At 41.6% G+C, this 27,950-nt stretch overlaps 1 protein-coding gene across 6 annotated transcripts in view; it reads left to right on the forward strand.

Annotated features, from left to right (window-relative positions):
- The window catches only part of GHR (growth hormone receptor), a 421,312-nt gene extending 400,095 nt beyond the window's left edge, over positions 1 to 21,217 (forward strand). For all 6 annotated transcript variants that reach the window (XM_073680288.1, XM_073680286.1, XM_073680287.1 and 3 more), the window contains 6 exons: positions 3,801 to 3,958; positions 5,561 to 5,739; positions 7,031 to 7,178; positions 7,698 to 7,788; positions 8,489 to 8,558; positions 12,766 to 21,217. In XM_073680288.1, coding sequence (XP_073536389.1) covers positions 3,801 to 3,958; positions 5,561 to 5,739; positions 7,031 to 7,178; positions 7,698 to 7,788; positions 8,489 to 8,558; positions 12,766 to 13,713 — 1,594 coding nt within the window. In that variant the 3' untranslated portion in view covers positions 13,714 to 21,217. The remainder of the gene's footprint in view (positions 1 to 3,800; positions 3,959 to 5,560; positions 5,740 to 7,030; positions 7,179 to 7,697; positions 7,789 to 8,488; positions 8,559 to 12,765) is intronic.
- Positions 21,218 to 27,950: the final 6,733 nt, after the last annotated feature.

Consider the following 27,950-nt stretch of genomic DNA (forward strand, 5'->3'; position numbering starts at 1 on the left):
CGTATTTTTTTTTTAAATTCATGAAATTCATGGAATAATTCAGAAAAAAAGGGCTTCCCTATATTGTTGTGTCCGGCTAGGTACAAATAGGCTGCTGGTGGTTGGGGGCAGCCCGTTCCTGCCTGCTGTACCTGACTGGACACAAATATAGGGCGAAGCCCCACATCAATTTTTTTAAATTATTTCATGAATTTCCTGAAATGATTTAAAAAAAATTGACGTGGGGCTTCGCACTATATTTGTGTCCAGCCAGGTACAGCAGGCAGGAACGGGCTGCCCCCAACCACCAGCTGCCTATTTGTACCTGGTTGGACACAACAATATAGGGAAGCCCTTTTTTTCTTAATTATTTCATGAATTTCATGAAATAATTAAAAAAAAAAAATACGTGAAGCTTCTCCCTATTTTTGTGTCCAGCCAGGTACAACTAGGCAGCTGGGGGATGGAATCTGCAGCGCAGGGAGACCCAAGCTTTCTGCCCCCCCCCCTCCCCCCGCTGAAAATTGCAGTGCGCAGCCACCCCGGAAAATGGCGCGTTCATAGAAGCTGGATGCTGTACCTGGCTGGCATACAAAAATATGGCGAAGCCCACGTCAAAAGTTTTGGGAAAAATTAATTAAAAAATAAATAATAATTTAGGGACTGCATCTTTATTAACTCCTCAAATGTCATTTAGTGTTAAAATAAAGGACTTATTTTAAAAAAAATTGACGTGGGGCTTCGCCCTATATTTGTGTCCAGCCAGGTACAGCAGGCAGGAACAGGCTGCCCCCAACCACCAGCTGCCTATTTGTACCTGGCCGGACACAACAATATAGGGAAGCCCTTTTTTAAAAAAATTATTTCATGAAATAATTAAAAAAAAATTGACGTGGGGCTTCGCACTATATTTGTGTCCAGCCAGGTACAGCAGGCAGGAATGGGCTGCCCCCAACCACCAGCTGCCTATTTGTACCTGGTTGGACACAACAATATAGGGAAGCCCTTTTTTTCTTAATTATTCCATGAATTTCATGAAATAATTTTAAAAAAAAATGCGTGGGGCTTCGCCCTATTTTTGTGCCCAGCCAGATACAACTAGGCAGCTGGGGGCTGGAATCCGCAGCGCAGGGAGACCCAAGCTTTCTGGGCCACCCCCGCTGCAAATTGCAGTCCGCAGCCGCCCCAGAAAATGGCGCGTTCATAGAAGCGCCATCTTCTGGCGCTGTACCCAACTCATCCAGGGCCCTGGTGCGGTGGCTCACTGGGTAATAAAGGGGTTAAGGCCAGCTTGGCATTATCAGCTGGCCCTAAGCCCAAAATTCATGGGGTCACGCCAATATTAGACATGACCACCATGAATTTCTAGTAAAGTATTTAAAAAAACACAACACCCAGAAAAAAGTCCTTTAATTGAAATAAACACACAATTCTTTATTGTTCTAAATTAAACCATACTTACCACCACGCCCATTCCAGCTGAAGCCAACGATCTCCTGCAATAAAAGTAAAATAATAAAGCAACCTCATCCTTACCTTTCCATGGCTCCCACGACAGCTTCAGCTCTGCTACATCGAGATGACAGGCTGGACCGCAGCAGAACGCTGCCATCCATCCTGTCATCCCGCAGACACTGAGAAGCGCAGGCATACTTCCACTCCTCAGTGTCTGGCTGTGACGGCATCCAGATGAGCCGAGGTCATGTCCAATGAACTCCGCTCACTTCATGTACGTCACTGACAGCGTGGGAAAATTCTCCTGCACTCAGCGCTTCAGCGTGAGAATTTTCCCACGCTGTCAGTGACGTGCATGAGGTGAGCTGAGTTCATTGGACATGACCTCACCTCATGTATGTCACTGACAGCGTGGGAGAATTCTCACGCTGAAGCGCTGAGTGCAGGAGAATTTTCCCACGCTGTCAGTGACGTGCATGAGGTGAGCTGAGTTCATTGGACATGAACTCGGCTCATCTGGATGACGTCACAGAGAGACACTGAGGAGCGCAAGCATGCCTGCGCTTCTCAGTGTCTGCGGGATGACAGGCTGGATGGCAGCTTTCTGCTGCGGTCCAGCCTGTCATCTCGATGTAGCAGAGCTGGAGCTGTCCTGGGAACCATCGAAAGGTAAGGATGAGGTTGCTTTATTATTTTTCTTTTATTGCAGGAGATCGTTGGCTTCAGCTGGAATGGGCGTGATGGTAAGTATGGTTTAATTTAGAACAATAAAGAATTGTGTCTTTATTTCAATTAAAGGACTTTACTCTGGGTGTTTGTGTTTTCTTTTAACTTTGACTATGGGGTTAGTAATGGGGGTGTCTTATAGACGCCTCTCCATTACTAACCTGGGCTTGATGTCAGCTGGCATTATAAGCTGACATCAACCCCAACCCTATTACCCCCTGCCACCGCACCAGGGCAGCGTGGAAGAGCGAGGCTAAGTGCCAGAATTGGCGCATCCTATGGATGCGCCATTTCTGGGGCGGCTGACGGCTGGTGTTTCTAGCCTGGGAGGGGGCCAATATTCATGGCACCCTTCCTGGGCTATTAATATCAGCCCCCAGCTGTCTGCCTAGCCTGTGCTAGCTATTAAATTAGGGGGGACCCCACGTCATTTTTTTTGGGGGGTCCCCCATTTTAATAGCTAGTAAAGGCTAGGTATTCAGCTGGGGGCTGATATTAGTAGCCTGGGAAGCTCCGTGGGTATTACCCCCTTCCCAGGCTTCAAACATTTGCCCCAGCTGTCTGCTTAACCTCCGCTAGAGCCTAAAATTAAGGGGAACCCCACGCCAATTTTTTTTTAAATAAATCCTTTATTTTAACACTAAATGACAAGTACAGTAATCAACACTGTCACTGTACTTCATATATATGTGACTGACATGTTTCTATCTATCTAATCTATGTGTGATTCTCTATTCCTTGTATTCTAAATTGTCGGGTACAGATGCTGAATTGCCGGCCGGCTTTCTTAAAGAGACGGTGCATGAAAACACTAATATTTTTTTAAATAAATCCTTTACACTAAATGACAAGTTCTGTAAGCAACACTGTCACTGTACTTCTTATATATGTGACTGACATGTTTCTATCTATCTAATCTATGTGTGAAGCTCTATTCCTTCTATTCTAAATTGTCGGGTACAGATGCTGAATTGCCGGCCGGCTTTCTTAAAGAGACGGTGCATGAAAACACTAATATTTTTTTAAATAAATCCTTTACACTAAATGACAAGTTCTGTAAGCAACACTGTCACTGTACTTCTTATATATGTGACTGACATGTTTCTATCTATCTAATCTATGTGTGAAGCTCTATTCTTTCTGTTATAAATTGTCGGGTACAGATGCTGAATTGCCGGCCGGCTTTTTTAAAGAGACGGTGCACGAAAACACTAATATTTTTTTTAATAAATCCTTTACACTAAATGACAAGTACAGTAAGCAACACTGTCACTGTACTTCATATATATGTGACTGACATGTTTCTATCTATCTAATCTATGTGTGAAGCTCTATTCTTTCTGTTGTAAATTGTCGGGTACCGGTGAATGCCGCTGATGAATTGCCGGCTTTTCATGTCATTCTACATTATTCTTAGTTGTTTTACTTCATGTAGAATTAACCTACAAGGAAAGAAAGGGTTTATTTTCATTCCGATATTTGTGTCCCATTGACTTGCATTGGTTTCCGGTATCGGAATCGGCGATATCCGATACTTTTTGGGTATCGGCCCGATCCAATCCGATACGATATTTCCTGATATCGGAAGGTATCGCTCAACACTAGTTATGACCCCTTTATCTTCTTTTTCTTGTGTTTAGTGGCATAAATTGGACCGATTGTCCTGACAACGTGTCTGCCGGAGAAGATAGCTGCTACTTCAGTAAAGAGCACACTTCTATATGGGTGGGATATCTGGTCCGCCTTGTCAGTGAAAATATCACCTTCGATGAATATTCCTTCGCAGTCGATGATATCGGTGAGCATTAATGTATAAACAATTTCTTTTATACTTTTTGTTTCCTTCCTCACGTATTTTCCAGATCTCTGTTTGTTGTCAATAAATGCAACCACTTCTCTTTGTAGCCAGAAGCTAAAACCCGTCCATGTCACCAAGGTTCCAAGCTTGAGCCAAGACATCTAAAATATAAAAATTAAATGAGACAAGTAGCGTTAAAAGTCGTTGTTATTGGTTGTTCACTGGTAAGTTTTTATGGAGTGATGGGAGGTCAGACTTCTGGACAGATACTTTCTATACTATACAAATACAGATGAAGTTGGGAACTTTCGAACAGGTCATAGTAACTGCTGTTACAAGAAAAATAAAGGGAATCTATCAGCAGAATTTCACACCCCAATCTATATGTGCATATAGATCTTTCAAAAACAAGTTCAGCGATACCTTTACATGGCCAGTCCATCCTTCCATTACTGAGAGATCATAGTTTGAATTGATATGCAAATGAGGCTGAAGAGCTATTTGTAGATCTGAAGCCTCTGTCACTCCAGCTCTATTTCCCACCCAGTGCCGGCTCCTCCTGCTTAACCGAGCCTCTATACTTTGAAAAATATTAAAATTTGAGAGTCCTCAAGGTTCGATACTTTCTAATGGCTAACTTAAAAGATGGTAACAAATAGCAAGCTTTAAAGACTACTCAGGTCCTTTCATGAGTCTCGAAAACAGAGGACTCTCAAATTTTTATATTTTTCAATCTACTGGCTAGCAAGGTACAAAGATATATTTTTCCTCTATGCTGTGTGACTTCAGGCAAGGAGCCATCAGAAAAGCAGGACGAGGTGGAACTGGGAGGAGAATAGAGCTGGAGTGACCAAGTCTTCAGATCTACCTTAGTCCTTCAGCTCATTTGAATATTAATTCAAACGCTGATCTCTCAGTAATGGAATAACGGACTGGTAATGTAAAGATATTGCTGGACTTGTCTTTTAAGAGCTACATGCACCTATAGATAGGGTGGGGGTGAAACCCTGCTGGCAAACTCCCTTTAATTTCTTTTTTTTTCGTAAAAGCAGCTACTGTGACTTGTTAGAAGGTTCCCAACTTCATTTAGATTTTTATAGTATAAAAAGTAACTGTCTAGAAGACTGACTTCACATCACTTAATAAAAACTATCCAATGAACAACCCAAAACTTAGATTTTTAAGGCTCCTATAGCCTATATAAATAGTTTTGGGGTAGGAAGGGTAAAATCCTTCTGACAGGTTCCCTTTAATCCCTCCTTCATTTTTTTTTAAATCTGTTTTAAAAGCATGTAAAAAAAATTTTCACGCATTTTTACATTAATAGCACCACTTCAGCGTTCTTTCAATTGCAGCGCTAGAGTGGTGCTACTAACGTAAGATTAAGATCCCTGCACCTGATATTTTACTTACCACCCCCTGTCTTCAGCTCTTCTCGGCGCCTCTCCTGCTCTGTGCCGCAATCTTAGACTTTAATGCAATATTTGACAAAAAACACCAATCAAAATGCCTACGATGAGGATAAGAAGTGACAGGAGTTGCCGGGAACTGTCGGGTGTGCTCTGCAGAATACTTATACAAGCTTCCATTGTGTTTTATCAGTGAGACCGGACCCTCCAATTGCTCTGAACTGGACGGTTCTAAATGTCAGTGCTACCCGATTACGCATGGATATTGAGGTAACGTGGGACCCTCCAGCATCGGCAGATGTTAAAAGTGGATGGATAACACTGGAATACGAAATCCAGCTAAAAGTGATGAATGAAACCCAGTGGAAACCGGTAAGAATTGGTTCACGTCTATGTGCGTTTAATAGTGAGGAGACCTATAAGTCTCATGCGCTTGTCTGTATTATGGGATGGTACAAGCTTCAACTTGTACAAAGCCGCAAGAGGGCATCATGGACATACAGTACCTGTACAGAAGCACAGGAGTGTGGCTACATAGTACAGAGATGCTGAGGACTTCTGCTTGCCACCATACACGTTCTGGCATGTGGAAACTTTACTTTATTAAGATTCTCGCTGCCAAATAATTATTTTCTGTTTCTTTGTGTTTCACATATACATCCATGGCCCTCATGGGCGTAACTTTCTTAGAGAAAAAGTATTGGCCATAGTAACCAGAATGTAAATTCTCTAGGGGGAGGATATCTCTGCAATTAGGCTTACGTATAAATCGGGTAAAGAAGGTCCTCCATATGAAATCTATATGACTAAGCCGTCATCTAGGACAGATGCTTGTATGCAAGAAATCTGAGATAGGTATAGGTGAAGACTAATATTCAGACCAGCGTATATGGGGCCATGTTGTAGTTCTGTGCTGAGCGAATGTCCAGGAGCATCACTGTTCAGGAAAATACTCCGAGGGGCAGCAGTGCATACATGTTTATCAGGATAGATGATAAATGAATCACGTTTGTCTGATGGCTCCTTTGCCTGCAGTCACTCAACATACAGGCTGTCCATCAAGCAGGATAGATGATAAATGTATGATTGCCTGCAGGTCAGACCACTGTGGCCCCATAAAATTATGAGAAAAGTGCCCCTAAACCCTCATTTTCAAGGGAAATCTGGACACCAGAGATCATACATCTAGCATCTTGACCCCCCGCACCAATACATTTATTATCTATCCTGTGGCTAGGTGATACATTTTGTTTATGGGACACCCCCTTTAGCTGATGTGGCTGTTCTTTCATTCTGGAGATCATGGGTTCACAGCATTTAGATCACCATTCTATATGATTACCATCATATCGCGAGGAGTGTCCAACCATCTCCAATGGATCAACTGCAGTTAGCTGGCAAATTTGCGGGGACATCCACAGTTCCACAGGAAAAATTGAATAAGGCATGGCACCACTTGACTTCAGTGTGTAACCACATAATGCCAGGGCATTCAGTCCCACCAGAGATGGCATAGAATGGCATCGGGGGCCGTACAAAATGGCATCACGTGGCACCCAGGCCGCAGGTTGTGGACCCCTGATATATATGCTGCTGTACATTTTATAAGTGTAAGGCCAAATAAGAGCGGCCTGATTATTACTCCATCGTTTGTGTGTTTCAGTATGATGTTGTGACCACCACATATTCACCCGTCTACAGCCTGAAAATAGGGAAGGAGTATCTGATCAGAGTCCGATGCCGGCAGAAAGGGAATGAGAACTTTGGAGAGTTCAGCGATGTGTTATTGGTTCCTGCTATGACATCTATAGGTATGTAACAGTCGAAAGCACATGTCATCCATCAAAACTGGACGATCCACATGGTCAAAGAAAATAATAGTAACCTTTGCACAATACTGACAAAATCTGCAGTGCTTTCCCGTCTCGGAAACAGTTAACATACAGAAATGCCATAAATGAAAGCCAATAATAGTAAGTATAGTATAGAGGAGCCAGCCTGTATTGCTCTAGTAATAAAAGTGCATACACAGGAAGTTACGAAAACTGTCGTCATTTTACATTAATGCTCTTTTTGTCCATTTGATGATAGTAGTGCGGCACTAGGCTGCTAATACCACCACTTTTTTTCTTTTCTTTTTTTCCCCTTTTTTGGGGATTGCGGGGGTAAGTCTTATAGTTCCACTAGTAGCATTGAATTAAAAAAAACTAGCTAGGCTATAGGCTGGTTTCATATAGACCGGCTGGTACTGTAGCCGTAACACCTAGAATCTCCTACTCGGCTGATGTTAAATCACCATAAGCTTCTATGATGTCTTGTTTTTCTTACAGATCCAGAATTTCCGTGGCCCCTTTTTCTTATCATTGGAATATTTGCAGTCCTGATGGTCCTGGCTTTTATTTTGTTCTGTAAAAAGAAAAGGTATTTTATATGTATATTTTTTTATTGACTTAATAAGAGCTACCACCATGTAAAGGCCAATACATAGGCCCTGATTCATCAAGACCGGCAAGAAAATCAGGAAGGGGGAGTGGGGGTGTACAAGTCAGATACTCCTGATTAATTAAAAGGTGCTGTCCTCTCAATGAATCAGGAGCGTCTGACAAGTTGCGTGCACCTACAACTACGCCACAAATCTTACTCTAGTTACTGACCGGAGTAGGATTTTTGGCATAAGAAACGCCACTTATTCATCAAAAATTAGAAGAGCTTGGGTGTCACGCCCCCGCTGTACCCCCGTCCCACCCTAGCTCCTCTCATTTTAGTGAAAACGCCAAAAGTCGCCAAGATTTTGCAGCTTTTCCAAGCAGTTTACTCCAGAATTCTAGCAAAATTGTTTTGATTAATCAGGGCCATGTTTGTTACATACAGCAGACAGACATATTTAGGGTAAGCAGAGGAACAAGTGGTTCTTGGTGTCTGAGAAGGCCCCAAAGCCCCTCTGTGACATAAGACACTAGTATTATACCTTTATATGCTCCATGGTTGATGAGGGTCCTGTTACAGATTTTTGCACTGTGCTTTTTTCTTTTGTCAATTTGACTTTGGAACAATAGGAAATAATTTCTTATGAATCTATTAAGAACCATATATTAACTCTGGTTCTTTCTATACAATGAAGGCTGAAGATGCTGATTCTTCCTCCAGTGCCTGTTCCAAAGATTAAAGGGATTGATCCTATTTTACTACAAGTAAGTACAGCATTTAGATTTTAATTAACCTTTAGTGAATCTATATTTAAAAGGTACCTATTAGTGATGAGTGAGTACCATATTTTTCTGACTATAAGACGCACTGGACCGTAAGACGCACCTAGGATTTAGAGGAGGAAAATAGAAAAAAATGTGGTTACGATGCACTGTTAAGGGGGAGGGGGTCTGCTGCTGACACTGGTATAGGGGTAATATCCTCCAATTCTGATAATATCCCCAATCCTGGTATATATGCCCCCCTTTCCTATTATACGTGGCCCCCATCTCCATCCTGATATGCATGGCACCCCTCCATCCTGATATGCATGGCACCCCTCATCCCTATCCTGGTATGCATGGCACAGCAATCCCCATCCTGGTATGCATGGCACCCCTCATCTCTATCCTGGTATGCATGGCCCCTCATCCCTATCCTGGTATGCATGGCCCCTCATCCCTATCCTGGTATGCATGGCACCCCTCATCCCTATCCTGATATGCATGACATCCCTCATCCCTATCCTGGTATGCATGACATCCCTCATCCTTATCCTGGTATACATGGCCCCCTCATCCCTATCCTGGTATGCATGGCACAGCAATCCCCATCCTGATATGCATGGCACCCCTCATCCCTATCCTGGTATGGCTGGCACCCTCATCCCTATCCTGGTATGCATGGCACCCCTCATCCCTATCCTGATATGCATGGCACCCCTCATCCCTATCCTGATATGCATGACATCCCTCATCCCTATCCTGGTATGCATGACATCCCTCATCCTTATCCTGGTATACATGGCACCCTCATCCTTATCCTAGTATGCATGGCCCCCTCATCCTTATCCTGGTATGCATGGCCCCCTCATCCGTATCCTGGTATGTATGATCCCCCTCATCCTTATCCTGGTTTGCATGGCCCCCACATCCTTATCCTGGTTTGCATGGCCCCCTCATCCTTATCCTGGTATGTATGCCCCGTCATCCTTATCCTGGTATGTATGCCCCCCTCATCCTTATCCTGGTATCCATGGCGCCCTCATCCTTATCCTGGTATGTATGCCCCCCTCATCCTTATCCTGGTATGTATGCCCCCCTCATCCTTATCCTGGTATGCATGGCCCCCTCATCCTTATCCTGGTATGTATGCCCCCCTCATACTTATCCTGGTATGCATGGCCCCCTCATCCGTATACTGGTATGTATGATCCCCCTCTTCCTTATCATGGTACGCATGGCCCCCTCATCCTTATCCTGGTTTGCATGACTCCCTCATCCTTATCCTGGTATGTATGGCCCCCTCATCCTTATCCTGGTATGCATGGCACCCCTCATCCTTATCCTGGTATGCATGGCACCCCTAATCTCCATCACGCTGTATAAAAAAAATAAACACTCCTACTCACCTTTCTTCTCTCTCCTCCAGCGCTGCGTCCTGTCTGCCCGCACTGATCTCGCCATGTGAGCCGCGCATGGCATCACTGCCATGCGCTACTCACAAGGAGAAATCACCTGCTGGAAGTCACTGCTCCCCACGTCAGGACTGTGCGCGCACGGAGCAGTGACTTCATGCTCCTTAATAGCGGCACACAGCGTAGCCGCAGCGCAGCTCCTGCTGCTGCCAGGCGATCGAGTGTGCCCTATATTAAAGGGCATGAATATTCATCCCTCTCCACTCCCGTGGGTGTGGAGAGGGGGTGAATATTCATGTCCTTTAATAGCGGGCACATGCGATCGCCCGGCCGCAGCAGGAGCCGCGCTGCGGCCACGCTGTGTGCCGCTATTAAGAAGCATGAATATTCAGTGCTCCCCACGCCTCCTGTGCCCCACTCCTCCACCGCTACCACTCCCCCCACACCTCACACCCCACACAGTATATATATATATATACCCCCCAACATTCGGACTATAAGATGCACCCCCCATTTTCCTCCAAAATTTTGGAGGAAAAAAGTGCGTCTTATAGTCCGAAAAATACGGTATGTTCTGTTAACCCTTTCGGCGAGCATACTCGGGTGCTCGCCTAGTATCTTCAGTGGTGCTCGGTGTTATGTTTTGGTCACTCAGTACTCATGATTTGCGACTGTTTGATAGCTTTAATACGTGTGAGGAATGCCTAAGAAACAGGCATTCCTGACATGTATTAAAGCTGTCAAACAGTCACAAATCATGAGTACTGAGTGACGAAAACAGAACACCCGGGCACCGCTGGAGATACTCAGAAAACACCCGAGCATGCTCACTAGTACCTATTATTTGCAAAAATGTGTTACTTATTAAATGGACTTCAAAATGTTGCTGATTGGTGAAATGTCCGAGGATTAAGACCCCCCCATCGATCGCTCAGACAATGCTCTGTATCGCAGCCCCTGCAGGAACGTGCACAGAACTTAATATTAAGTCTATGCATCCTTGCACCACTCTCACAGACAGGTTTACAGACCCATAAAGTTTCAATTGTGCACATACACTGCTCAGTGCATGCTCCTCCAGGAGCTGCACACCTGAGAGCTGGGTTTGTGCTATCGGTAGAGGTCTAAAGACTAGGACCCCCCCACCACCACCAATCAGCAGCATTTATCAGACTATATAATACACAAAAAACTTTTACAAATTATAGGTACCCTTTAAAGAGGTATTCCCATCTCCAAGATCCTATCCCAATATGTAGTAGATGTAGTACTAATAATATTAGCAAATACCTCCAATTAGAAATGTAGTATAGTTTTTCTGATGAGCTATGTCTCTTTTCTCGTGTGCAAGCATTGCAGGACCTTAGTTATCCATGGTTACGACCACTGATATAGTGACAGTTAGCTAGTTGCTAGTGGTCGTAATCATGGACACCTAAGGTCCTGCAATGCCTGCAAATGAGGAAAGAGACATAGCTTAGCAGAAAAACTGTACTATATTTCTAATTGGAGGTATTTGCTAATATTATTATTATTATTATTATTATTACCCCTATTACATACTGGGAAAGAATCTTGGAGATGGGAAAACCCTTTTAAGTTTGGTCTTTAATTAAACATGGTGGGAAAATAATATTTCCCAATTGATTTTGGGATTTTCATTGGCCGAAAAAAAAACGCTACAAATTTATTTATGTGAAGAAAAGCTGGAAAAACAATAGTGCAATACGGTATTATCCGGTGTATAAGGGGGGATCAGGGTGCTGGGAATTGCTAACAAATGGAGGAAAAGAAACAATGGAGAGATGGGGTTCACTGCGCTGCTGAAGATACCAATAGATGAATCCAGGAGACCAAGGATATTTCTGTGAGGTTTATTGTCAACGCCTTGTCAAATGCATTTGTGGTTTGTCGTGATGAAGAAGTTTGTTAACTTTGAAACGCGTTGACAATAAACCCCACAGAAATATCCTTTGTCTCCTGGTTTCATCGACTGGTATCTTCGACAGTGCGGTGAACCCAATCGCTCCATTGTTTCTTCTCCACAAATCTATTTATGTAAGACTCAGAGGAAAGATAAAAGTTTACTGCATGGTCAAAAAGACATAAATATATATGGGATAATGCCCTCTACTGTAAGTAATACTATTAACAGCGAGGTCAGGCCACAAGCTAAGGTCTCCGAACTCCAAGGTGATTCCTAATCTTCTTACATCTTCACAGTGGGGTATATTCCATCTCTTTCTGATTAGTGGATATATGACTGTCAGGAACTCACCGATCCTGAGAATGAAGCCTGAATTGAGGTGTGCGGCAGTTTTCAGTGATTGTGGGTTGAAAAACTGAATGGGTTGCAGTTCTAAATCTGCACTATGGCTCCTCAAAGCTCTAGGTTGGTGTCAACCCAGGCAGCTAGACTTCCAGCTAGGTGCTACGCTATGAACATTTTTTTCAGAATGCCTCTGTATAGAATAATGCAACAGGATGTTTAAAAAAGGATATACTAATGTACACCATCCAAGCAGATGCCAAAAAGACACTCTTGGCTTCCGTTGGATGGAAGAAGGAGGCCTATGGGTCACACACATTAACCTTGAAGCTTACGGCACTTACGACAGACATAGGCTGCATAGCTAAAAGCGCTTTTTCTGGAAATGGCAGAAATTGAACCCATTATTGTTTTATTAGCAGTAATGTAGAAAAGTATTAGTCATAATGTTGGAAATTGGAAATGTCGTACTTATCTGTTGTCATATCACCTAAGTATTCATAGTGTATTTCTGCCTTTTAAACAGAAAGGAAAATTGGATGAAGTCAGCTCAATACTTGCCAGCCATGACAGCTACAAGCAACAACTGTGCATGGATGATCCTTGGGTTGAATTTATTGAGCTTGACCTTGATGACCAAGATGAGAAGAACGAAGGCACTGATACTGACCGGCTGTTGGCAGAAGAATACCCTAAGGCCCATAGTTGTCTGGGTGTTAAGGATGATGACTCTGGCCGGGCCAGCTGTTGTGAACCAGATATTCCTGAAACAGATTTTGGAAACAGCGATACAAGCGATGAAACCTCAGATACTGGACAATGTCAGACTACGAAAGATAACCAGGCAGATCTCCTGTGCCTTAGTGAGAAATCAAATAAAGGAGGTGTGCCTACAAGTTCCCAAATGCCAAATACAGAAAAGATGAGCACAAGACCAGAAGATAATAAAAGTTGCCCATTACTTGGTAACGAGACGAATGCCACGGCTACAACCCAACTAAGCAACATCGGTTCGAAGCCAAGCATGGATTTTTATGCTCTTGTAAGTGATATTACACCAGCTGGAAGACTTCTCCTTTCACCAGGGCAGAGAATGAAGATGGAGAACGAAGACTGCAGTGAACCAGCCATCCAACATCCAAGAAACCTCAACGTGGACAATTCTTATGTACGTGATACCGCGGTGATGGCGTTCTGTCCTGTGCATTTCCCAGTAGAGGCCTCACAAAGTGTTCAGCAGAATCCTACCATGGATAGCTACTTCACCCCAGAAAGCCTTACAGCTGCCACCATGATCTCTCGTGCCACAGAAAAAGATCAGAGTTACGAGACACCCGTGGCTGACTATACCTCTGTCCACATTATAAACTCACCACAAAACCTTGTGCTTAACACTACTGCTCCGCCAGGCAAGGAATTTCTACAACCATGTGGCTACATGTCCACAGATCAAGTGAACAAAGTGATGCCATAGTACATTTTTATTTTGGAGTTGCAGAGCATGGGCTTGTACGGTTCAACCAAAAAGAAAAAAAAAACATTGCCTACAAGCTTTTTAATTGTGTTTATCTTGTAAAGCTTAAGCTAATATATTCAGTGTAAAAAAAATGCCAAAATGTTTATCAAATTACTTCATTTATGTAATGAATTGTAGCATAGGGTAGTCTGTTTTTAGCTACTTCTCAACCGTCACCTTGGGACACTATCCACCTTGCATCCGTCGATCCAACCTTTCCGCGTCATCATTATCTAGTGTTGTATGTCTGCCTGATTCGAGTCATTATGTCACGTATTACTTTTTACATTGAAGGAGAGCAGATCTAGTTTTTCAAAGGACCTTTGGTGGATTGTAATCCTTTGGGACCCGAAGTAGACATGCAGATTGTCAGTATAGGTGAAAATAATGAAAAAAGGCCACAGATTATCACTTTTAGGGTTTGTCTAAGATGTATGAAGTAGTTGAAAGGTTCATTCAAGTTTACTTTCACCCAAAGCAAAGGTTTAGTTTGTAGCCCTAGCCCTGTAATCAATTAACCATGTCAAGGCAAAGTGGTTTGTTGGCATCCAATGCTTCTTCGGGTCAACCCCTGAGGAACTGGCCTTAGATGCTGCTTCCATCCCAAGGTTATCTTTAGTAGTGATGCTGCAATGTTGTTTGTAGATATTATGGAAGTTGAACTTAACCAAGTAAATTGTTTTTTTGAGCATAAGGTGGGGGGGGGGTAATTTCATCATCATTGGTCCTACTCTACTATCATACTGTAATTTAGATGGGTTGCCAACTAAAGCTTTCAGGCTTTTTGGACATGGCTCCTATTCAGCATCCAATAATGCAACCAACCCAGTTGATGGCCCTAGACAATGCAGACCCGACAAGCAACCCCTGATTGTTATTAACGAAATATCCCATAGAATGCGAATGGGTAATTAATAATACTACCTGGTTAGTATTGAAACACAGAAAATGATGTTTTGAGTTAATACATTTATAATCGTAAGCATGAATTATATAACGCATGCTGTATAAACCATTCTGCCAGCGTTGCCGTTTATACAATGTGACTCAGTGAATGCAAATCCCAAATGTTTTTTACAGAGTATATTTTTACATCCAGAAGCCTGAAACATGAAATCACTGTGTGGTGTATATATACAGAATCTAAGCATTATATAGAAATTCATTGTATACAATATTTTCCTACAGTATAGAAAAATTTAATATGTGAAGCAGACCCTGGATATGCCTCTAATCTAGCATGTAGCAATTTCGTGGCCCATTTTATTTCTCTCTGGGCGGCTTTCTTTAGCCTGCCAGATATTGATTAACTCTTGTCATGATGCTATCCCTGCAAAAAATGTATCTAGAAATGTATTGTATGAAAGAAAAGGGGCAGGTCCACCTTTCCAAACATCTTATTATCGCTCCGATTCATCGAAAATAAAAACTGATGCCAATTTTCAAATATCCTCGATTAAAAATCCCTCACCATTCTATGTATCCAGCTCCTCTGCAAACCTATGTGTCTGCAGTGTTACAGACTAATTACAAAGCTGTATGATTCTGCAGACATTCTCCTTTTCACGTGTTGCCTCCCTTTTTTCTAACTGAATGTAAATGGGATTATGACTGCAGAATAAAGCTACACACAGGGTTTATTTCTGATAATGTCCCTTTCACTCATGGACTTCAATTACGTGAACGTTAACAATGATAACTTTGCCAAATCTTGCTTAGATTGTTCTCCTCAGAAGGCTGGGCTCATGTAGCAGCTACAGGGTGACCATGTTCTCCTCAGAATGCTGGGCTCATGTAGCAGCTACAGGGTGACCATGTTCTCCTCAGAAGGCTGGGCTCATGTAGCAGCTACAGGGTGACCATAAACTGTGTCCTGATGATTGCTGATGGCTGAAAAAGTATCACTAAACAGTCTCAGAAAATGAACATAGTGCACAGCAATGTAAAAACAATATTGCTGTGCAAATGTTTTGTTTTATTTCACTTCTTGAAACGGGTTAAAAAAAGTTTATTTTTTTGGGTGGATTCATTTTGGAATCCGCCAGCTCTATGTTCTTGAAAGTGTAGCAAAGATTCTGACGCCTCTGAGGTACCGGCAGAGACACTTGAGGAAAACGACCCCCAGTGTCTTAAAGATGCCGTGGAAACATACCCTTAGGCAAAGTGCAGACAAAGTTTTTCAGACGCTCCAATACGTTAAGGTTTTCAAGCAGAAACCGCTTTAGGAGAAGCTTCTTTTTTGGGAGTTTTTCTTTTCGTGAAGGAGTTTTGAATGTTTTTTTTCCTGTAGTGTTCTTTGCAGCCTTTTGATTTGACAGTGCATAGTTTGAAGAGGCTTCCACTTTTCACTTTCTCTTTTTTACCTGGCATTTTTCAAAACTTTTTCAAGGAAAAAAAAAAAAGCTCAAAAAACTTTTCATGTGAACAGCAAAGTGAATTTACTGTAGACATGATTAGAAAGAGTTTTCCAACCTATTTGAAGTGTCTGTTGAACAGAATTTTGGAGAGGGTCCGCTCCAATAAATTCTGCTTGCACAAAGCCTTACACGCTAAACCGGACTACCATTAAATAGCTGCGCTGTGGCCACTCCGTAACATCCCAACCTTTACATTTATCTTTAATATAGGTTAGCTAATGCCATGACTGTTCAGTGCTATGGCCTCTGCCAGAGTCATGCAGCGCGCAGCAGAGATTAGACTTCATTTTCTCCCTGCTCCTCAACCATCCATATGTTTACAAGGGTATTTACTAGTACTTTAGCACCATGGCTTTAGTTAAATACGCACTTTTCTCATGACAGGTTCCATATAATATATTAGACTGGAAAAATTTGTTCCTTTATATTTACAGCTCTTCATAATGTAGTCGAGTGCATGAATCTTTTGCAGATAAAAATGGCTGATGAGAATTATAAACAGAAAAGGATGAGTCAAAGGATATGAAGTCCAGGGGTCACACACAAATAAAAAAGCACACATCTGTGATAAAAAAAAATGAAATTCTGACAGTTACCTCAGAATTCTGCTTTAGCTGTGATCTTTTACTTTTTATCTCAAAATTAAGGTGTTTTTTTTACATGACCCTAGGATTTTTACCTACAAGGAATTATAATGTATTTTTTAGCCTTAAAGTATTCTTGTCCTTTCATAGAAAACTTGCTCACAACCAGCTAAATCCGTTTTACTGCACATACCAGTGTAATGTATCCAGGAACTGTTTTTTTTAAGAGAACAGTTCCTCTTTATAAGCATTCTGCCAGTACAATAGGTGCAGTAGCTTGCTTTCCCTCGCTTCCCTGTACTCATTGTTCCTGTTTTTGTCCAACCGCTTATCTGCTTTTAACTGAAGGCCCGTCTCTCTATTATGCCTGTATGTAGTGTGACAGACAGGAGATCAGAAACAGAGAGACCAAGACCCACCCCACCTAATGTAGAGAGACAAAGTCCTGCCTCCACCTAGTGTAGAGAGACAAAGTCCTGCCTCCACCTAGTGTAGAGAGACAAAGTCCTGCCTCCACCTAGTGTAGAGAGACAAAGTCCTGCCTCCACATAGTGTAGAGAGACAAAGTCCTGCCTCCACATAGTGTAGAGAGACAAAGTCCTGCCTCCACATAGTGTAGAGAGACAAAGTCCTGCCTCCACATAGTGTAGAGAGACAAAGTCCTGCCTCCAAATAGTGTAGAGAGACAAAGTCCTGCCTCCACATAGTGTAGAGAGACAAAGTCCTGCCTCCACATAGTGTAGAGAGACAAAGTCCTGCCTCCACATAGTGTAGAGAGACAAAGTCCTGCCTCCAAATAGTGTAGAGAGACAAAGTCCTGCCTCCACATAGTGTAGAGAGACAAAGTCCTGCCTCCACATAGTGTAGAGAGACAAAGTCCTACCTCAACATAGTGTAGAGAGACAAAGTCCTGCCTCCACATAGTGTAGAGAGACAAAGTCCTGCATCCACATAGTGTAGAGAGACAAAGTCCTGCCTCCACATTGTCTCTCTACACTATGTGGAGGCAGGACTTTGTCTCTCTACACCAAGTCCTGCCTCCACATAGTGTAGAGAGACAAAGTCCTGCATCCACATAGTGTAGAGAGACAAAGTCCTGCCTTCCCTTCCTGTAGAGAGACAAAGTCCTGCCTTCCCTTCCTGTAGAGAGACAAAGTCCTGCCTTCGCTTCCTGTAGAGAGACAAAGTCCTGCCTTTGCTTCCTGTAGAGAGATAAAATCCTTGTTCCACTTTCTGTAGATATAAAGTCCTTGCTCCACTTTCTGTAGAGATAAAGTCCTTGCTCCACTTTGTGTAGAAAGTTATAAAGTCCTTGCTCCACTTCCTGTAGTGAGACCGTTATTGCTCCACTTTCTGTAGAGAGATGTAGTCCTTGCTCCATTTTCTGTAAAGAGATACAGTCCTTGCTCCATTTCCTATAGAAAAAGTTCTGCCTCTACTTCCTTTAGAGAGACAAAGACTTACCCCCATTTCCTGTCATCCTTTTTTATGTCTCTGCTGATAGATGGATCACACTTGACAACAGGCAGTGGACAGCAAGTTAGTCATAAGGAAGATATCTAGTGGTCACATTTTAGAGTGATTATTTGCGGTAAGACTAAATAATTATTGAAGTGATTCCCAGATTATCTATTTATCAAATTATCAATCAAATCAAGTTAATTGAAAGTACCGTGATCATTTACGTGTAAGTTTCTATTAACCATAATGGATATTATACAATATAAAAAAAAAAAAATCATGACAGTTAGTGAGCAGGAGGAAAGGAGACAAGTAGGGTAAAGGTTTTCACTACCACATAGGTTTATTGTTTCTTTTTTTCTATCTCCTGGGCCAAATATTTTTGCAGTATCAGTCACTGACACTACAGTGAATATGCAGGTTGTGTGTACTTCATGGCACACAGATGCACAGGGAATGCGGTTACATGTTTAATGTTGTTAAGTGATATAATTTCATGGAAAACAAAATTCATGAATGTGTTAATTTTTCCTTTCACATAAGGGGAAGGCTTTAAAAATGTGACATCAGTAGCAATAGGATGGTTTTGTACATGTATGATCTTAATTTAGGTTACTAGACAGCACAAACAAGTGTTAATTAAAGTGTGTTGTAGCGGTTAATGTGAATGGCAATGCAATGAAAATATTTTATGTTGTAGATAAGTAATATATAAGTAATATATGATGATATGGTTCTTCTACAATTCCCATCAGTATTCAGCTGTTCAGATTTAAAGCATGGCTGCGTCAGTGATCGTTTGGGGCAAAATATAGGGAAACGTTAGGTTTTTGTTCATTTCTTTTAATTGTCTTTGGAGAGGAGTTGTGATAGGGGGCAGATGGCTGCTTAGCTCTACAGTCATTCATTAGGTTACGTGGAGTCCAAGGTACATAACATTGGAGCTCAGTATTGATGACTGAACAATCCTGCAGCTACGAGCTGAATATCTATAGAATATTTTACTTGCTGTGTCATTAAAGAAGCATTCCTCCTCCCAACAACATTTTTATCCTCTTAATATACTGCAATCGTCATTATATAGCATTGGGTACTTACAATTGCTCATTTTGTCCTTCTACCCAGTTAATTCTTCTCTTTTCTCTGCTCTATGTTGAAGCAAGTTTTTTGTCACCGCATTTATCATTCTCCTCTTCAACTCGTGACCCAGCTGCTCTTTCCTCTCCCCTGCCAGGAACTTTTGCATTGACTTGTGACTCATACATGGAAAATCTTAATATATTGCAGTCATCATATTATATAGCACTGTGTACTTAAAATTGCTCATTTTGCCTTTCTACCCAGATAATTCTTCTCTTTTCCATTAGGTCTATGACATCACCTGATTAAAAACTGACTAGCTGAATCCTTCTAATATCTATGTAGAAATAGGAGGTCAATTTTCCCTGTATGACTCATCAGTCAATGGAAAAGTCAATGTCGAGGAGAATGGATGGAGGGAACAGCTGGTCAGGAGTTGAAGACGGGAATGATAAATGAAGGGACAATAGAATTCCTGTTTCTACATAGAGCAGAGAAGAATTTACCCGGTAGAAATGCAAAATGATCAATTGTAAGTACACAATGATATATAATATGATGGTTGCAATATATTAAGAGGATACAAACTTTGGCAGGAGTGCTTCTTTAAAGAAGTGCTCCCGTGAACTTTTTTTTAACTAAATCTGAGTATATGTGTATGTACAGTGTAGTGTCAGTGTGTTAATAAACTCCCCTACCTCCATCTGCTCCTCTTCTCAGTGACGTCACCGCTCTGCAGACTCTCCGGATCACCCTATGCATTAGCTGAAAGTCTCTATTCCTATGTAAGCCTGTGGGTCCTTGTTTTGATGCTCCATAGACTTACATTGTAAAATCCACTTCTAGGCCTCACAGAGTGCAGTGTAACCCCTAGAGTCTGAAGAGCGGTGACGTCACTCAGAAGAATCGTAGAATGTTACTAGATGCTGGAGAGAGCGGCGGTAGGTGAGTATATTATCACACACAAGCTACACTACATATACATACACAGATTTAGGGGAAAGAAAAGTTAATGGGAGGGATTTTTTTTAAGTCTGCCATGATTTTAAGTGCACATTTTATTTCGGCTGTTTTGTACACTGGAAACCATATATAAATTTGCTAGTGCTTCACAAAAATTAGACATGCTAAGTCTTAGCTATGAAGAACCTCAGTGAAATGATAGGATCCACTGATTGCTTACCCCTTTAAAGAGGACCTATCACTAGATCAGAACTGGCTAATCTTTTATATTGTTCTGTTCCTGCTGGTCCCCTGAGTGCCCCATTAGTGTAGACAATAAAAATTAGAAATTTGGACAAGTTAGCTAAAAAGGCCCACGTCTCTCTAACTGTATGGTGGATTTGAAAAAAAAAATGGAGTACTCAGGAGAACAGGTCAAAAACTGTCCACTTTTGACCTGGTGATAGGTCCTCGTTACTCCTTTCCATAAACCCTTTTATGGCAGAGTCTCCTCACTTAAGACCCTCACTATGAGTCAGGGCCAAAAGAGTTTTGGGGGATTTGTCCCATGTCCCCCAGAGGCAGGGTCAAGTATATAGTCATCAGACAGGAGGGTCAGGCCTTCAGTCTTGGACCATGGCTGAGCACCCACTCCATGCCTTTACAAGAATGAGCAATATGCTCAAGAGAAACTGCTCTTCACAAGGTAATTGGGGTACATGGGGCAGCAATGTTATTTTTACATGGGACATCATTCAAATTAAGTGTATCCAGAACCTAATAAGAGATACCCCATAAAATGGCAGCAAATGCTCTGACACTGGAACAAGATGGAAATTGTATTTCATAAAGAATATTAGCTAAAAAAAAAATCGTATCGGATAGACCTGCGTTATTACCGTAAACTATGTCTGTAAATGAGGAGGACTGATAACTCAGCCAGCATTACAAATTAATTCTTAAAAAAAAAAAAAACAACTATGTATGGTAATTTTGTTTTTTGCCTTTAAGGGTAGTAATGGTTAATGGCTACTAACTTGCTGCTAAATTTGTCTTAAAATTCTATTTAGTGTTATGGTGAATAGTATTCATGCTGGACTTTAACGGACCTGTTTAATTGAAATGTCTCTTTGGTGGCCGTCTCTTTGCCTTTGCTGAATTGCAACTTTTCTTTTGTAAATTAAGATTTTTAATTATAGAGCAAAGATAATCATGAATACGTGGTGTGATAAAAATAAAAGCTGATAATGTGCCGAATCAGTCCTAAGAGCAGTACAAAACTGCTTAAAGTGTAGCTGTATTTTCAAAGTCCATTTACACTGGGCACAGCGGGAAACGACTGCTGATCTGCAGCATGTTTGCCGGACGGCAGTCATTTTATTACTCTGTTTACGCAGGCGGACTCCTATTCTCATGCGCACTGAACAATCAGTAATAGATCCTGCCGAGAACGATTATCTTTTTTTTACACCATGATTATTGCTCCATAGAACATTCGTTCATGAGGACACAACGTTTGACATGCTATAACAACATGTCGGAAGTTTTGATTAGTGACCGTCCATGTGCTAATACCTTGCTAAAAAAGAAGAGGCAGAAGTGTACAATCAAGCGCTTCTCTACGAATAGTATAGAAAAACAGGGATTTGGCACTACTTCCATTCACATCACGTGCACTCCAGCGGCAGTGATTTACGATACTCTTGGACCTCCCAAGTGGGGTATTTTTAGTACCAATTGATAAATTAGGTACTAAAAAATTAGGGATTAGCAGCTAAAAAAACCTTATGTGATAAGAGTCCAGTGGTAATAATGATGCAAGAAGAATAGGACACTCACCGCTTCGTGTTAGAATATCATTTTATTGCAGTCCCATAAACAGAGGTTGTGGAGACAATTGTGGCTAACAGTTGTTTCGTGTGAGAATCACGCTTCCTCTGAGCCTCAGAGGAAGCTTGTTTCTCATGCTTCCACTGAACCTCAGAGGAAGCATGATTCTCACGCGAAACGGCTATTAGCTTCTTATCGAAGATAATGAAGACAGACTCATAACACTTTCTATTAAGCCCATCTTCAGTCTTGGAGTAGAGCAGCAATCAGATCAGCTCTTCTGTTCCTTCATTTTAGAAAACAGCAGATTCTTAGCACCCGATCAAAATTTCTGATATGTCTCTACAATATGTCAAAAGTTTTCTATTAGTACACTTGCACTTTAAGCAATTGAAAACTGGATTGATTCTTACATCTTACTTTTTATATTCATCACATTATTTGATTGATATGCCCCATTGATTAAGCTTTTTTTAATATTTAATCTTAGATCTTTAATGTTAAAGAGGCTTTCCTGGACTAAAATATGGATGGCCTAGTCTACAGATAGAATGGGGGTCATCATAGGACTGTAGTACCAGGCACAACCACATATGAATGAGCCAATGTGTCCGTATAAATGACCCTTCATTCAGTGGCTCTGAAGGTTATCCTTAAAGGGAGGCCATCATTATTTTAGTCCCCGCACATTTTTTATAAAATATAATTGCAGGTAAGAACATTCATAATTCTCCACCGCTCAGCCATTAAATACACATATCAGATCGTCACAGGAAATTTCCTAGGAAAGTTGGCAATATTAGTAAATTTAAGAGCAAAACTTAACCCCTGGAATATTTCCGTTGAACAGATCCTCATAGAAAGTATATATTTTATTATGACAAAGTCTGTTATGCTATGTAAGGTTTTTTAGCCAAAAAAATAGTTAAATACCTCAATCAATTTCCGAATGTCAGTTTGGTACTTCTCTGGTTACACAAGCCATTATAAGTCATTACAATGTGTATTTCAATTTATATTTGATGTTTCTCATTATTACTTCTGTGTTTCCTTTTTTTTTTTTTTTTTTTTTGTTTCAGACTTAAATAAATTTATTTTCTTGGAGGTTTATTATCTCAAGTGTTGTTTCTAATAAAATAATGAATATTAAAGACTCTGGTCTTAAGTAATGAATGTATCATTTCCTATTTCCTTATGTGATGTTACATTCGAACTTTCGATAGGGAAATTTCACCTAGGTGTTTGTTACATGTAGTTGTAAAGAAATGCAAGAGCGCAATAGGGTCTTATCCGAGTTAAAAAGTTAATAATTAAAGGTAGAACCGCTCACCTTATGAGGTTGTGTGAGACACATCACTTATAGAGCCTGAAAAGGAGATGCAGCAACTTCCATGAAACAGTAGACTTAAGTAGAGGATAGGAAGTGTTTCTGTGCTCTCCGGTATACGACACAATTAGTGGTATGGTAAAGTTGTAGGTTTATTGTCAACGCGTTTCAGAGTCCCCCGACTCCTTTTTCAGGACAACCATACATAAATAACCATTTACCAGTTATTTATGTATGGTGGTCCTGAAGAAGGAGTCGGTGAACTCTGAAACACGTTGACAATAAACCTACAACTTTATCATACCACTAATTGTGTCGTATTCTGGAGAGCACAGAAACTCTTCCTATCCTCTACTTAAATGTTACATGTAGTTGGTACATACGAATAGCTATTTCAATCTATTCTTCCACAGTGTTCATCCAGATGATAGTAATACAAGAACCCAAGGCCACATTTTAGAGGAAATTTTCTAAAGTCGGCTTCACACATCCAACGGTCACAGTTTCAAGTACAGACTGGTCGCAGGTCTCCTAACTAGAACTCAAAAGTCTCATTGGCATATATGAAGCTGTAGAGTTAGGGTCAGGAATCCTAAGGCCAGTCCGCTCTTGGACCATGAATGTTGGACATGTGAAGCCTGCTTAACTTACAACCTTACAGTTGTATTTAGGACCGTTAGAGTACAAAGAGTCATAGAAATTTGCATTCAAGGTGTCAAAGTGAAAGAATTAGTTTATCGATTTTACTACTTATAAAAAATTGCCCAGAGTTTACAAATAATGACTAACAATGGATATATGTGCATGACCCCGCACAGCCGCTGATGAGCAATACCTGTCACTGTGATCTTTTCAGTACTGCCTTGTGTACCCACAAAATCACAGCTGGAACATGACTCTGACACATTGCCCTTCTCTTGCAACAATTGCAGTAGAACTAGAATGGAAGTAAAAGCTGCCATATACTTAGATGGCTGTTGGCTGAAGGATGTTTCAGCCGATTGTTCAACCGACAGCCATCTTGGCCTTCTCTCCTATACACATGAGCGCTCGCTCAACCAAGCGCTCCTGTGATCTCTATAAGAAAGCTGCCAACATCTCTGACGGTTGCTCACCTTTTGCACGGAGTGGGTCTCCCAACACAGCATCTATGAGGCTCTGATGTTTAGGTCAGGAGTGCCATGCCAGTTTGTGCAGCGTGGTCCATGCTCGGACAGTCCGTTTTCCACATGTCTGAAGCAGCCCTTAGTAAAAGACAAAACAAAAATTCCATGGCCAAGTATAGCAAACGGTGTCTCCTATTAATTAGATAATTTCCCTACATCGACTATATAATAATGATATGAAGGGCCAAACACAGGATTTTAAAAATGGGCTTCCTAAAATGTTATTGGCCATCTTTACTTTACAAGCCTTTCAACATCTTTGGTTCTTTAAAGTAAATTAGAGATTTTTCCTATTAGTTTGCACTTGGCAAAAATAATAAAATCAGCCTTACCCAACCTCTGCTACCCCCTCAATGCCTCAGTCTCCACCACTGCTCCCAGTGTTTTTTAACAAGCTGTCGCTGCACATGTAACTGCTGCAGCCAATCAACTACATTGACATCACCACTCTACCCTTTCTCCCTCCCACTCTCGATATGCGCATTGCCTCTCCATTCGTCCTTAATGAGACCGCCAGAGATCGCCAAGCTCTGCTCTCAGCAGGTCTTCGGCACTCTAACAAGAATGAATGAAGTGGTCATGCGTATGATCGACCTCTCCTCCTATCACATGGAGCCCCAGTTCTCAGGAGCAGCGGGGGGTCCTAGCAATTCATGGATAGGGGATAATCTCCAAATTTTAGAATAAACCTTTAACAGCTTAGGACACCTTTAAAATGGACAAAATGTTTTCTCTATTTTAGTGTCACCTATACTTAATAAAGGAGTTTTTAAAATTGAAGTCTGCAGTCATTCCTTCATTCATTTTCAGACCCCCTGATATGCAGTTAGTAACCTGATTCAAGATTCAGATTTTTTTCTTGTGTGAGTCTCTCTCCCAGTAATTTAGGCTGCATGTGAGGCCTGTGTTTATCCAGGACGTACTACTGTCTCCATTTGCTCATACATCAGCACAGCTTCTATCCTGCACCTATTTCCACTTCATATGCTACCTCCTATTCTGTACACGCTTTCCCCCTAGTCCACATTGGAGATCAGCCAACAACCTCTCCTTCTCCCTGTAGCTATCTCTATCACAGAGAGAAAGATCTGTCAAGACAGAGTCGACTGTCTGACGGATTTGTAGTAGTTTTGCAGGTCACTCAGCTTGATGTAGAATTTACAGACTCTCTGGAGCAGCAAAGTCTTAGGAATTTTTTTAACGAAGACTATTTAGAAATTTTCTTCAGTTTGCATTTAAGAAACAAATGAACAATAAAAAAAACTAAGTTTGTATAAAGATTTACTGTTGCCTTTCGAGTGAATATTTTAGGTCTGTGGTACTTCTCTCACTGTAAGGCAGCATATAGTAGATTGAAAAATGCTGAGTCCACCAGTCTGTTGCTTCCATTAATTTGCAGCGCTTTATCGAGAACTTACATTAAAATCTGCATAGCGGGGCCAGTGATTCCAGAAAGGACTCGTATTCATGATATACCGTTCATGTTCCTGTCATCCTATAGCCCTCAGTTTTCTCATTATTCCTTTGTATAGGAAGAACTGTGTCAATCAGCAGCTGGAGTGTGGGAAAAGCATAGATAGTATGAATACATTATACATGAATATATTATTAACCAGCCTTTACATACAGGTGCATCTCACTAAATTAGAATATCATCAAAAAGTTAATTTATTTCAGTTCTTCAATACAAAAAGTGAAACTCATATATTATATAGAGTCATTACAGAGTGATCTATTTCAAGTGCTTATTTCTGTTAATGTTGATGATTATGGCTTAGAGCCAATGAAAACACAAAAGTCATTATCTCAGTAAATTAAAATAATCAACAAAAAACACCTGCAAAGGCTTCTTAAGCGTTTAAAAAGTTCCCTTAGTCTGTTTCAGTAGGCTCCACAATTATGGGGAAGATTGCTGACTTGACATATGTCCAGAAGGCAGTCATTGACTCACTCCACAAGGTCACAGAGTTCCAATGTTCATTTGGAAATCAAGGTCCCAGAGTCTGGAGGAAGAGCGGAGAGGCCACAATCCAAGCTGCTTGAGGTCTAGTGTGAAGTTTCCACAATCAGTGATGGTTTGGGGAGCCATGTCATCTGCTGGTGTAGGTCCACTGTGTTTTATCAAGACCAAAGTCAGCGCAGCTGTCTACCAGGAAATTTTAGAGCACTTCATGCTTCCCTCTGCCGACAAGCTTTTTGGAGATGTAAATTTCATTCTCCAGCAGGACTTGGCACCTGTCCACACTGCCAAAAGTACCAATACCTGGTGGAAAAACAACAGTATCACTGTGCTTGATTGGCCAGAAAACTCGCCTGACATTAACCCCACAGAGCATCTATAGGGTATTGTCAAGAGGAAGATGAGAGACACCAGATCCAACAATGCAGACGAGCTGAAGGCTGCTATCAAAGCAACTTGGGCTTCCATAACACCTCAGCAGTGCCACAGGCTGAACGCCTCCATGCCACGCCGCATCGATGCACTAAGGCTGTGTGCCCACTATGCTTTTTCCAAGCGTTTATGCAGCGGAATTTCCGCAGCATAAACACTTGGGAAACGCTTGGTAATCCGCCCCCCATGGTCCCCAATGACAAGCCGCAATGTCAATGCCCATGCTGTGGATTTTTCCGCAGCATTTATGCTGCGCTCAAAAATCTGCAGCATGTCCATTATTTTTGCGGACACGCAGCATAATCGCCGCCATTGACTTGCATTGAAACGCATAATATCCGTGTCAGTACATTTGTACACACGGATATTATGCGTTTCTATGTGCGGATGGTACCCAAGTCTGGAGGAGAGGAGACTCTCATCCAGACCTGGGTACCATAGAAACTGTAAAAAAAAGAATTTAAAATAAAAAATAAAGTTTATACTTACCTTCCGTTGTCCTCCCGGTGTTTTGTCTGCTCCGTCCGGTCTCTTGCAATGCTCACGCCGTTGTGAAGGACCTGCCATGACGTCACTGAGTCATGTGACCCATCACATGGCTCAATGACGTCACCGCAGGTCCTTCACAACAGCGCGAGCCGCCCAACACACCGGACGCAGCGGAGATAACACCGGGAGGACAACGGAAGGTAAGTATAAACTTTATTTTTTTATTTTTCACCATTCTTATTCTTTTTTTTTTTAACTAACTTGGTCACACTACTATTTATGCCAGTTGCATAAATTTATATAGTGTGAACAAGTTGTCAAGTACTTTTCCAAGTGATGGTAAAATCACTTGGAAAAGCGCTTGCTAACCCACATGCAGAAATGCATGCAAAAAAACTTGACAAACGCTTCTACCTGGCGGGAAAAATGCACGTAAAAAAAGCATGCGTTTTTCCTGCCAGGGAGAAGCGTAAAAAATATGCAGCATTTCTGCATCGTGGGCACATA

This window comes from Phyllobates terribilis, unplaced genomic scaffold (assembly GCF_046119375.1).
Source record: "Phyllobates terribilis strain yellow unplaced genomic scaffold, ASM4611937v1 Scaffold_1__5_contigs__length_1240528914, whole genome shotgun sequence".
Classification (NCBI taxonomy): domain Eukaryota; kingdom Metazoa; phylum Chordata; class Amphibia; order Anura; family Dendrobatidae; genus Phyllobates; species Phyllobates terribilis.